The sequence below is a fragment of the Apium graveolens genome, chromosome 6 (genome assembly GCF_009905375.1).
Source record: "Apium graveolens cultivar Ventura chromosome 6, ASM990537v1, whole genome shotgun sequence".
Classification (NCBI taxonomy): Eukaryota; Viridiplantae; Streptophyta; class Magnoliopsida; order Apiales; family Apiaceae; genus Apium; species Apium graveolens.
The window spans coordinates 266,680,245-266,693,287 of NC_133652.1; the positions used below are offsets into that span (position 1 = coordinate 266,680,245).

Sequence of the window (13,043 nt, forward strand, 5' to 3'; positions counted from 1 at the left end):
TCTGTTCTGTGACCCAAAAACTCGAGTGTCACAGGTTTTTTAAAGGACTTGCTTCGCATTGCTCAGTCGACCCTGCATGACGAGCCAACCTAGTTTTATACTATAATTATTAGTCATTAAATAACACAATAGTGAAATTGCAAGATGCATAGTTTAGCTAATCCCATGAGTAGAGCTCCAGGGAAGAATATAGCACGCGCTAACATCATGCTGAAACGCCTCCAACTCCAGGGTGAGGTTTTGCCAAAGGGACCTCGAGCTGTATTCTTAGCAACTCTATTTGGAAACAGTAGATGCATTCTGGCAAAAAACATAAAAATTTAGAACTTAGCACCACTGCACTCAGTGATCTCTAACCCTATTCGTAGCAACAATATTCTTGAACATGTTTTTAATCGCTGGGGTTGTGCTCATTTATTTAAAGTACATTATTAGGCTAATTTTAGAAAGCCGTAAACATTGATTCTGAGGTGAAGCTGTAACAGAGAACCGCCATATTATAAGTTGTTTTCTTGACATAATTTTTTTTCCTGGATGACATCTTTCTATAATCACAGTAGCTGCCGCTGATTATGCTTTTGGGACGATAAAATTTTGAAAAGTGACATTTTTAAAATTAAACCTTAAGCTCAGGAAGCATCATGTTACATTGATCCTATTGAAAGTTATGGAATTCGTCAAGTGCCGATGTAACACCCCAGTCCCACATCGAGAAGATTTGAGACTTCTGTTCAGTTTATAAGGTAAAGTACTACTACTACGTGCACCAACAAATCATGATCTTTTGAGGGCCTGTGGTGGGCTTGTCGTAATCCAAGTTGGCTGCACTCGAGACAGTATGCTTCGGCTTATTTCGGACTCGTAATCGGTATGCTTCGGCTTATTTCAGACTCGTAATCGGGACTTGACCCGATTTTCGAAAAAGGCTCGGGATTTGACCAGGGTTATCACAGGCGATCTGCAAACTGCAAAGCTCATACATAGCATTTGGTTGTAAGAAAGTGCAAACCCTTTTGGAAAGATAAACAGGTGAACAGATTAGTCAAAATAGGTAACCCCTTAACGATTATGCATCTCGCAGATAATATGTGTACTGTAATATAAGCAAGGTGACACATTGCTGCCGCATTGCTACATAGAAGCTTTTTATTGCATTTTCAATATGAATGGTGCCTGAAACAATGTCTATATTTGCTCTGCAACTGCTCAATAATATGAACATGTAAATCTTCAAGTCGGTGTAGAATCTTGAAATCCCTATTACATCTGAAGAATGATACATTTGACATTAATATAATAAAAATAATAATGTTAGCACTAAACATGATCACTTGTTCCATTTTAGAGGTCCACAAGGCCACCAAATGAAGATGTATTTCTTGCCGACTTGCCCTGTCTGTTACCTAATGAGTGCATTGCACTTGCACATCCTTACTCCACTTATGTTCTAGACTCTGACTATTTATTACCCCAAAGATAATTTCTTTTTGTTTAGCAATTGATTAATAATTAAAACTTTGTTTGTGGACGGATGATATAAGTCACCTGCATTCAAATAGATGAACTGAGATTTCAAAAATCGTCACTTATAAATTCGCAATGACAATCATATCGACCAGAAGGAGTTTGTTATAGATTGGGTTTTCTTACAGCACCCGTATACAACCTGTTTAAGTACTCTTTATTGATAATTTTTTGTAGGTGGTATTAAATTTTGATTATCAACGAACTCAATTTCGATTCTCCCGAATATTATAAAAAATTTCTTTATTCAATGTATTTTTTAGTTTTACCGCGTTCTCATTTTCGATAACCATGCATTTACATAATATTTTTTTATCATAAGAAATCCGCAACCGCTTATTTATTTTCTTCTAATTTCAAGTTCAAATATAATTATATTTTTAAATTAAATTATATTTCTACATATATTTGTAATATTTTAATATCATTCGTTCTTCGTTTAATAGATATGACATGGTCATTAATTTATATTTTTGCAAAAACAAGTCATATCACATACAACAAATGTCTTATTTAAATACATTATATATTTGATAAAATTAATAATGATTTGTATCTATAACATGCACTTTGACTCTAGTAAAGAACTAGCTACATTTTAAGTTGGTACATTTTATTTAACAAATAGTTCAGACTTCGAAATACAATATACACGTCTATTTTCTATTATATTCATACAATGTCATTGTTATAAATTATTTATCCAATTGTTGAATCATGATTATCATGGTCAGATTAAAAAAAATCCAAGATCTTTTATAATTTATAGTAATTGACATGCATTTTAATAAGACTTATAACGGCAGTCTCTTCACTAAAAAATGTTAATTTGTTAAAATACTGACTTAAATTTCCTTTTGTCAGGGTCTTAGCTCATATGAGATTTTAGTAATATTTTACTTCTTTTAGTTCAAAATTGATATGATTCTTAAATAATTATGATTATTTTACACTTGTCTTGGATTACGTATACTGTTTTAATATTGAATTGATGCAAAATTCAAGTTAGGGTTAGGTTGCGTTAGACTTTCATAAAAATTAAAATTAATTATTTTTTTAGGATTTTTTTATCATTCTGATAACATATTAAGTATAAGCCTAATTTAACTTTAATTTTAATTCTGAATAAATTCCAAATGTTTTTTTAATATAACAATTTACAATTATATATATTGGTCTGCTTCATTAACTCCCAAATTTAATTTCTAAAATCATACTTACTTGAGCTTTTAATACAAAACGAGAAGAACAAATTAAAAATAGATATTCAAAGTGCATTCGTAATATTCATTCTGTCTCCCATCATCCCATGATAAACAACTCTGCATCTGCCAGCGAAGCTTACAGCTCGACATTGTCTTTACTTTGAGCTTCTCTTCTCAGAGTTTCATATCCAAGTCAACTTTTGTCATAACAAAAACAATACATTCACTAAGGTATTTCTTATACTTCTTATTGCTCAATTGACCATACCATAACATTTTTACCCAAATCTTTGAATAATTTCATCTCATCTGCATCAAAACCCCTTTGCTATGTAATGGGCATGTTTAAATTTTGGTAAAGTTTGAATCTTTAGTTGAAAAATCATTTCTTGAATCAGATTTGTGTAAAGGGTCATTGTCAGTTTTTGTAGTTCTTGATTCTTGAAAGTTTAAATTTTGGTAAAGTTATAATCTTTAGTTGGAAAATCAATTTTTGAATTAGATTTGAGTAAAGGGTCTGTGTCAGTTTTTGTAGTTCTTGATTCTTGAAAGTTTAAATTTTGGTAAAGTTGAAATCTTTAGCTGAAAATTCATTTTTTTGATTAGATTTGAGTAAAGGGTCAGTGTCATTTTTTGTAGTTCTTGATTCTTGAAATTGTTCGCACATACATACACACACTGATGGGGAAGGGAGGAGGCTGTGTTCCAAGCAAAAAGAAAGCACCTTTGGGTGTATCTGGACAAGATGCACCAGATGTAGTAAGTGATAGATCAATTACAGTTGAGGAGCAAAGCCAAGTTTCTGATGTAAGACCTCAAATTCAAGATGAGGTTTTGCAAACAATTAAGAAATTGAGGATTTTTATTGTGTTTTACTCAATGTATGGGCATGTGGAAAGTCTTGCAAAGAGGATGAAGAAAGGGGTGGATGGGATTGATGGGGTTGAAGGGGTTTTGTATCGGGTTCCAGAAACTATGTCACAGGAGGTTTTGGAGCAAATGAAGGTGCCTTCTAAGGGGGATGAGATTCCAGTGATATCTGTTGATGATTTGGTAGAGGCTGATGGTTTGTTGTTTGGATTCCCGACAAGGTTTGGTAGTATGTCTTCACAAATGAAGGCATTTTTTGATTCAACTGGGAAGTTGTGGAATGAGCAGAAGCTTGCTGGGGTGCCTGCAGGATTCTTTGTGAGTACGGGCACACAAGGGGGTGGACAAGAAACCACGGCGTAAGTTGAAATTCTGGTTGCACAAATTTACCCTCATAATCATTGAAATAGCTTTTTTATCGTATTCTCTTTTGATATAGTTTACTGACGGAGTCAAGTTTCTGCGCTGAACTATACAGTATTTTACTTTGAATAGAATGTGTACTGCTAGTAATTTTGGAGATTCCTATACAGAGGAGGCATAAATATCATACAATAATTTTGTCCATATAAAACAATCACAGAAGTTATTGTTACTTATAATATTACAAAGAGTAGATTGTCTGTATCGAATAGGTTATGACAGGTCACTGTTCATTCATTTGGGTAATTTTTTTAGCAGAGTTTCCTTAAACAGGTTGACAAATTTATATGAAAAGCATAGGTATTAGTACTGAGAGGTGTAATTACAGGATGTTCAAGTGGGTTCGAGACTTCATAAGTATAGATAGATAAAATCATTGTCAAAGACTGAATGATCAAACTGAATAATATAAAAAAATGGTTAACCATTATTTGATCATAGTTTATGCTCAGGTTAAGGTTGCATTTCACACATGTTGGTTGTAGATATGAAATGCAGGCATTATAATCTTTTTGTGTGTGTGATTGTTTTAGTGACACATACTTTAGGATTTGACTGAGGGATCTCATTAGTTACAGGGTTTTTAGGCCCGAAATTTACCTTGCTTCATCACTTACTTTTGAGAGAGAGAGTTCCTTTAAGTTGGTAGATACAGATATTTCATAGAAGTCGAAACTTTTAGTGAATAAAAAGATGCCTTTTGGCATAGCCAAGTCAATTTCGGTTCATGAAACCAAGATAAGGCCATGGGGAAATAAAAGACACATTCTACCCCCTGTGCCCTCGTGATTACTTGCTTGGAGTGCAACTCATCGTGAATCCTTGCTTTGAGTGCAACCACGACTCCTTTCCTTGAGCCCTGACTTGAGCCTGAGAAACTGTCTGTCTAAACCACCAACAGCCTGACTTTCCTTGAGTGTGGGGGTTCTAAATCGATTATTGGTGATGCCTATATGTCTTAATGGTGATAATATTGCTAACTCGTACTAAGACCTTGCCTATATGCCTTGTTGGTGATAAAATTGCTAACTCGTACTAAGACCTTCCACTTTGGCTTAGCTTGACTGATTATATGAAAAGCCATTCACCATGAGCTTATTGTACGTCAATAATTTTATGTATGCAATCTTTCTTTTTCCATATGACAGATACATGAGCTCAATTCCTTTTTAGTGTTTCACGGATGGCAATAATCATATTTTTTCCCACTGCAGTTGGACAGCCATTACTCAATTAGTCCATCATGGAATGCTGTATGTTCCAGTAGGATATACATTTGGAGCCGGAATGTTTAACATGGAAACCGTAAGAGGAGGTTCTCCTTATGGTTCTGGGACTTACTCAGGCGATGGCACAAGACAACCAAGTGATACAGAGCTTGCACTAGCAGAGCACCAGGGCAAGTACATGGCCATGATTGTCAAGAGACTTTCTCAGCCTCAATCATCTGAATGAAATCAATGCACCGGCTAGTTTTTATCAACACCTTTTATACAGCTCCTGATTCATTTGCAGATATGGTTTTGTAATTTGTTTGTATGTATGACAGTAAAACATTTCATGTTAGATTAAATACCCAAAGCCCAATTCTTGTACTATGATATTTGATTGATTGTTGAGAATATTGAGAATTTGATTTGTTTATATAAGAGTTTGTTTTGTCACTTGTCAGCTCTTCATAGTCATGTATATAGTTCTTAAAAATGTTTAATGAATATGAGGAAAACAGGACCAACAGAACAACATATTGGAAAAGTAAGCCACTGAAACCTCAGCAAATGTTACATAGCGGGATATAGTATGTTAGAGAAATTGCCAAATGGTTACTGTAGCATGGTACGTGTAAATATGTATCTCCATTTGATTTACGAATGATTAACCAATTAATCGTAATCGCTCTGCAGATTAGTCTTGATTCTAGTTCCAAAAACCAATTGACTAACCTCACAAAATGCTCTAAAAATCTTGGATTTAACAGAAAGACATTAAACTCAAAAAAAGATTATAAAAACACTATAAACACCAAACAGGTGACTAACAAAAACTTTTTACAAGAAAATGTATGGAGAGCTACTAGTAAACACCTTCTAGGGAATAAAATGATAGGGAAGGAGTTATCAGCGAAACTTCCATAAGAGTTAATATAGGCCTCCTATGAATCAGATTAAGCACCATTTTTTCAGCTTATCTGGGATTAATAGAGGCACTCCCTTATTACATTATCAACATATTAAAAGTTAAAACTAGAACATAGAAGCAAAAATATTAGATTTTAGAGATCAGAAGAGATGCAACAAGTGGGGGCTGCGGAGGCTCTGTTTTTTGTCTCAAAGGGGTCTATATTTATAAGTTCTCGAGCTCCTCCAAACCCTAATAGCCGTGAGTGACATACAGTACTGAGCTTTTGTTTTTCCCCGATTTGTTCTTTTTTTGTTGTCTTTTTTTTTTCTTAAATATTTTTTTATTCATATTTACTACACCCTCTGTTCCATGAAGATCTATACATTGAGTGACAGGGAAGTTCGACACACACTTTAATGCTCATGTAAAGTATAATTACATAAATTTTTTAAATTTACAAAAAAAAAATTAAAAATAAGTTACGGAAGTATAGTTTATACTCATCTTAAAATGCGTGCCGAGTATTGAAAAACATGTATATAATTGAATGGAATAGACCGAGATTAAAAATAATACCAAGTTATTATTTGTATAAAATAAATAAATAAATGTTGTTAAATTATGTATTTAAAAGAAATCGAAGTCAATTATAATTATAGAATTTTATCGTATAATTCTTTTTTTGACTAATATGAATTATAAATATAGTTACATTTCTAGTTATGCACCTACTTATTTTAGTTGTTATATTAATTTAACATGTTAATTTTTACTAATACGATTATTTAAAAGTAAATCGACGCTTGGATGAAAACTAACAAATAGAAATTAACATGAAAACAAAGTATACTGAGAGTATAAGTTAATTCGTGTTAGTTGAGATTTATTTATATAAAATTTTAAAGAATAGCTACATAATTTTTCTAGTGAGTACCAAAATTTGGTAATTTGTATTCTAATAGAACATAATATTGTTTATTAGTATAGATAGTTAATAACCCGTGCGAAATATATTAAATTCTCGAATTATTATTTGTTGTGCGAAATACAGATCAAAATTAATATATTAAATTGATACTTGTAAAGAATAATTATGTAGTTAAAATGAATCAATTCAGATATGAAAATTTTGATAATAATTCTAATTCTGCATTATTTTACTTGTCATAGAAATCTAACACATTAATTTTATTTTTGTGAAACGAATTATATAGTTATCTTATGAACTAATTTTTGTCATTTTAGATAATTTAATTTTAATTGATAATTATCTCATAATTAGATTTTTCAATATATTTTATTTAATATTACTTAATTATTGATATAAAGTATTTTTCAAATCGAAAGCAAATAGACACTTGAATGAACGGTAACCAATAAAAACAAAGTTTAAGCAGAATATAAGTTAATTTACGTGAGGTAAGTATCAAAATTTGGTACTTTGATACTTCCGTACTTTTGCGCACCAATAAAATATGGTTTCGCTTATTAATAAATAGTATAGATTCTACTTTTCTAAATATAAAATGTTTATTCTCACAATTTTGTATTACGCATTTCATATATTTTAAACAATTTTTGTTGGAATATAATAATTTATATCAATGGTAAGTGGTAAAGGTACAGGCGCCCCCGTTACGAGGGGGTTTCATCAGCTTTCACCGGTGGAAAGTTCCAATCAATACTTTCCTATTATCAAAAAAGGAGCTTCCATCAACTTTCACTAGTGGAAACTCCCAATCTTTTCTTCTTTTATTATTCTTAATCCATTTCTTATTTTTTTCAATAAGTTTCCAATTTATTTGGTTTTTGTTTAGTTTTTCCTTGTCATTGGGTTTTTGTTTTGATTTTTCAGTTGTTCATCATGTCGACGATTATCGATGTGCCTGATTTTCACGATGTTAATTCAGTAATAAAGGTTTTATGGTGATGCAATTATGTCCGATTGCTAAAAAAAACCGTTAGAGGACAGAACATGCACATACCATATCGAAGAAGGAAATATTCAACAACGATACAATTATGCGTTTGTTCAATTTCGATTATATGTGTGGATGTCGTATTATTTTTCATTATTAAATTATATTTCTTTTAAAAAAAATGATAAACAAAAAATTTTAAATGAGATAATTTTATGTTTACTGAAAATATTTTTTAGATTAAATAATTATTTTTACTATATGTAATGATGTTCTAGTTCAAATATGATTTTATGCATTCTGTTTTCTGTGAATTCGTTAATAAGTCAATAGTTATTGCTGCAAAACTGAATAACTGCCCATGTATAAGGCCTTCTGGAGAAGACTGCACCATACACGGTACACCAATACTACAAGCACAAAATACCTCATAACGTGTTTGTGGCAACATGCTTATAAATGAGCAACTTTATTTACCAATACTGTAATGGAGAAATTAACACAAGATATGATAGAGAAAAATTGAGGCCAATGACATCAAGAAAAGACTTATACAATCGACATACACATACATACACATAGATGGATCAACGATATGCAAGTGTAATAAAATGCAGAATTTTATCAGATAGTAGTTTAGTAGCAATTCGTTATAAACTAGACGAGATAACATAACGATTTGGGTAACTCCATAGGCACGAACGCCACAAGTGTCTTGGTAAGGGCGTTTTTGTTCAAGTATTTGGTCGGGTTCTGTTCAGGGTTTATTTACCAAAACTTCTGAACTTTATCACTACATTAGTTTAGCTGTTAGACCCTTAATCAACTGTAGGGGGGGTGAATACAGTTAATACGGTCAACTAGATAAAGCTTCAACATAATCAAACAGTTTTTATATAAATCTTATAAAAACTTATTACACATGTACTCTCTCGAAAGGATGAACAAATATCCTTGAGAGTTGGTAGGTTATGCGAAAGATATAATAATGTCGCAATGCATATAGCATGAACCTAAACTATACTTTTATAGAGCACGACTACCAAAGTATAAGGAATCCTATTCTATTAACAACAAGGAAACCTATACTATTGCTTCTGAGATAAAGTCCTCCACCGCCTTGAAATTCCTGTTTCTTTTTCGTCTTCAAAGATCAACTGATGTGACAAATACTAATCTCATCATCCGTTGACATCATCACCCGTCGAATACCAACATCCGTTGATGTCATCATCATCCGTTGATACTTATACTCATCATCCGTTGATGCTTGTAATCATCATCCATTGATGCTTCTGATAGTTTCTGTTCGATAACATCAATTGCTCCTAACAATCTCCCCCTGCTTGTTCATTATGGAGTTATGGACAAGTTTCAATTAATGATATCAAAACTATCTAAATGCAGGAACCAAATATGCATATTCAATGTTGCTTCAGTGAATATCAGACTTTAACTCTTCATCTTGAACTGCTTCTTTAACTTGAGCAATGTCAGAGATTAACTCCACTTCCTCAGCTCAGAATGCTTCCAGAAATCTTCCTTTAATCACCAGCTTGGTGATTTATGCTTCAATAATATTTTTTTCAATATCAAGAGCTTTAACTACTGTATAGATTAAATCTATCAGAGTTTAAGATTTAAATTCTTAGATACTGTCTTCAGCTTTGGCTTTTGACTTTGAAATCTTTGACTTTTCTTCTATCTTCTCCTTTCCTTAACACTTCATGTCAGCAGTTCCAATAACTTGTGATCTGAGAGATCTTTCACCTTCTGCCTGACTGATTTCCCTTATAACTATACTCTGGTTGGTCTGTTAGAAGGTCATCTTCATAAAGTACTTGAGAAATAACAGCAATATCATCATTTGCTGTCTTCATAGAATTTTTAAAGTCTTCCTCCGTTTGCCTTAGCTGTTCAGATCAACTCCAGGATTTTCCTTTACAAATATTCTTCTACTTACTTCAGAATCAAATAATTGAATTTTTGGATCTTTGTAGAATAGAGTTGTCTTTCTTCCTTTAACTTTTAAAGTTTGAAGATATTGGCTTGCTTCAACACCAGTTTCTTTCTCCAGAATACCTTGGTCTTCATCAGCAATAGTTGTGACCTGTGAAGATTTTTGCATTTTAGTAGTCACAGTCAATTCTTCAACTTTTTTGTCATTCCTCTTACTTCTTCTTCTAATCTCCTTCTGTTCCCCCTTATTACCTCCATTAAAATTTTCATTAGCAGTACTTATCAATGACATTTGTTTGCATTTAGATTTATCAAATTTCTCCCCCTTTTTGGCATCATCACCAAGTAGTAGATAAAGAATCAGCTCTATTGAATTCTGTACTTCAGTAAGTTGATCAGACATTTGAGCTTGATTAGCTTCCAATCTAGCTTGACTGGCTTCAATTGAAATTTTTCTGGTAACTATTGGTGAAATTTGTTTCTGAATTTCCTGATGAGTAAGCAGTTTTGAAGCAATCAATGATTCTTTAATCTGATTAATTTAAGTAGTTGTTGCTTCATGAGCTGTGTGTAAGGATCTGAAAACCAAAGTAGATGCTTTCAAATGATTCAGCACATCAGGATTTGTAATCTTCTGTTCTGCTGTTTCCAGATGTTCAACAGCTCGAGTTCTGGAAATAGGATATGTAGAATATTTCCAATAAGTATTACAGAGATTATCAGAATAATCCTGCTTCTTCTTAGCATCTAACGCTGTCATTTTCCGTTGTCGAACATGCACAAGCATATCTTCAGGAAAGAAAAGATCATTCTCAAGATCTATCATAGCATTAGATACATAAGTTTTTTACCATCATTAGATTCTTCAATAGCAGCTGGATCTTGCACTAATTTCTGAATTTTATCTTCAGTTTCAGTATGCAGAATAGAATGAGAAATTGATCCAGTGGCTTTAGAAGCTTCAACACCTTCAGCAGTTATCTCCACATCTTCAAATATTGTAGATAAATGAATTCGAGCTTCAAAATCTTTCAGAACTTCAATTCATGTAACATGCTGTGGTGATTCTGAAATGGATGAATCTTGATGAATGGACTGTTGTGCTACTACATCTTCAGCAACACCAGATTAATGAATGGAATGTTTTTCAATAAAAACAGGGATTATCTTATGTGGTGGAATAATAGAATGTATGGACTACAAGAAAGTATCAGCACTTTGACTTGCAGGGAGATCAATAGCCTTTGATACATCAGAGTGTTCCTGAGATTCAACAGACTGCTGTTCAGCATCAATTCCTTGAGAACTCTGAGCATCTGCAAACATGTAGCAAATTAAACTTAATCTCTCTATTCTTTTAAAGTAGTCTCACTACTCCTCACACCACACATCTCATGACTTTTAATAATCAGAGCTTCCTCACAAGGATTACTAAATCCTATCTCTCATATGCCTCTCCTTTTTCCAGGAAGGATCATGCCTCTTTTAAATTCTGTTTTTCTCTCAATCTTTTCACACATCTCACAGAAAAAGGCTCAGAATGATTTTCCTACAGAAATAAGAGGTGGCTAAAGAAGGGTGATATGTGATCATACAATTTGAGGTAGTCCTTAACTAAGGTCTAGATGTAATCATATGAACATGATTTATATCATGAAAAACATACTATAAATGTTGAAAGAACAAAATCCGTATTTAAATTAAATGCTGATAAAGTAATACCAGTATTTATACCTTGTGAATTCACAATTAGACTCATAATAGCTACTGAGGTTATGACAGTTATTGTTCATCAATAATGAGAACCTCCATTTGAATTGGAGAGGATTTGATCAAGTTACTGTCATGTACTATAATCTCAAACCTTTGTTCTTCTTGCAAAGAACTTACACTTGAAATGTATATAATAAAAGCTATCACAGAATCTTCAGTAAATATTGATAAACCCTATGTGTCTCTATTAGTATCATCAAGATCTACCTCAGCAAGTAGTCTCTAACCAACTAAATGTTGTTTCTGAGTGGTGAACATAATTCAAGAATTATGACACTTGATTTTTGGCAACATTTGAGAAAAGAATTCAAGTGTTTCAGTTGTAAGAAGAAATTTAAGATATAAGATATATGGAATTTGAGATTGAGTGTGGACAACTTTCTTGATAAGAAAAGAAACTTTCAAAGGATTTTGTATTGTAAGCAACACTCAAAGATTGTAACTCTCAGTGATTAAGAATTAAATCTTTCTTAAATTTTCTTCTCAACCAGTATTTACTTCTTTTTGTGCTCAATCTGTACTGAAGTGTCATATGAACTCAAACAGAGATTAGTTTATTCACATGCATTATGAAAAATATCTGAAATTTAGCATGCAGTACTGATTAATCATTTAACATTTAAGAACATTCAAGCACACAAACAAGAAAGTAAACAAGAAGTCATTTAGATAAAGCAAAATAAGAGAAAATATATTCATTCATTAAGAAGTAGAATACAAGAATTTTATAGAATTTTAAAATAAAACCCTAAACAATCTATCTATTCTAGAGTCTTCTTCTTTGCCTCCTCCATCTTCTTCTTTTCCCTTCGATGGAAGATCCTACTCATTGTGCCTGCAAGAGAGATAATATTCTCTTGCATCTCAAGCACATTCTGCCAACTCAGCCCGGAGTTCTTCTTGAAGAAGAACCTCGCTAGTGAAGAAGTGTATTTCCAACTGATCATCCCAAAAGAGATGATCATAGACTGCATTAGGAACTTCAGTTGGATGGTAGACTTCACCATGAATACGAACCTTATGACTGTAAGGATCAAATTATATCTTCTTATCACTAGGGTTAAAAATTGGTAGATAACAACCACCGCTACGTTTGTAAAACTGAGGTTGAGCCATTTTGATGCGTAAGATGGGTATTTGTGAGTGAAAATGAGAAGCCTTGAGAGTGAAAGGTTGTATTTATATAAAAGAAGATGGAACTTGAAGAGACTCTTTGAATGACCATGAAATAATTAGATATAATAAGCAT

The 13,043-nt window shown here is 32.5% G+C and overlaps 1 protein-coding gene and 1 non-coding gene across 4 annotated transcripts; one reads left to right on the forward strand and one right to left on the reverse strand.

Annotated features, from left to right (window-relative positions):
• Positions 1–2,802: 2,802 nt before the first annotated feature.
• LOC141667402 (putative NAD(P)H dehydrogenase (quinone) FQR1-like 2) lies at positions 2,803–5,688 on the forward strand. Of its 3 annotated transcripts, none has more exons than XM_074473888.1 (3): positions 2,803–2,960; positions 3,369–3,958; positions 5,237–5,688. In XM_074473888.1, exons 2-3 carry the CDS (start codon positions 3,411–3,413, stop codon positions 5,475–5,477), a joined length of 789 nt encoding a protein of 262 aa, XP_074329989.1. In that variant the 5' UTR covers positions 2,803–2,960; positions 3,369–3,410; the 3' UTR covers positions 5,478–5,688. The 3 variants fall into 3 exon arrangements, with proteins under 3 accessions (XP_074329989.1, XP_074329988.1, XP_074329990.1); XM_074473889.1 differs by having other exon boundaries at positions 2,808–2,960; positions 3,420–3,958; XM_074473887.1 differs by having other exon boundaries at positions 2,805–3,958.
• Positions 5,689–6,078: 390 nt separating this feature from the next.
• Positions 6,079–6,217, reverse strand: LOC141669829 (small nucleolar RNA snoR83). The gene has a single exon (XR_012554082.1). It is a non-coding gene; the product is annotated as a small nucleolar RNA snoR83 (small nucleolar RNA).
• Positions 6,218–13,043: the final 6,826 nt, after the last annotated feature.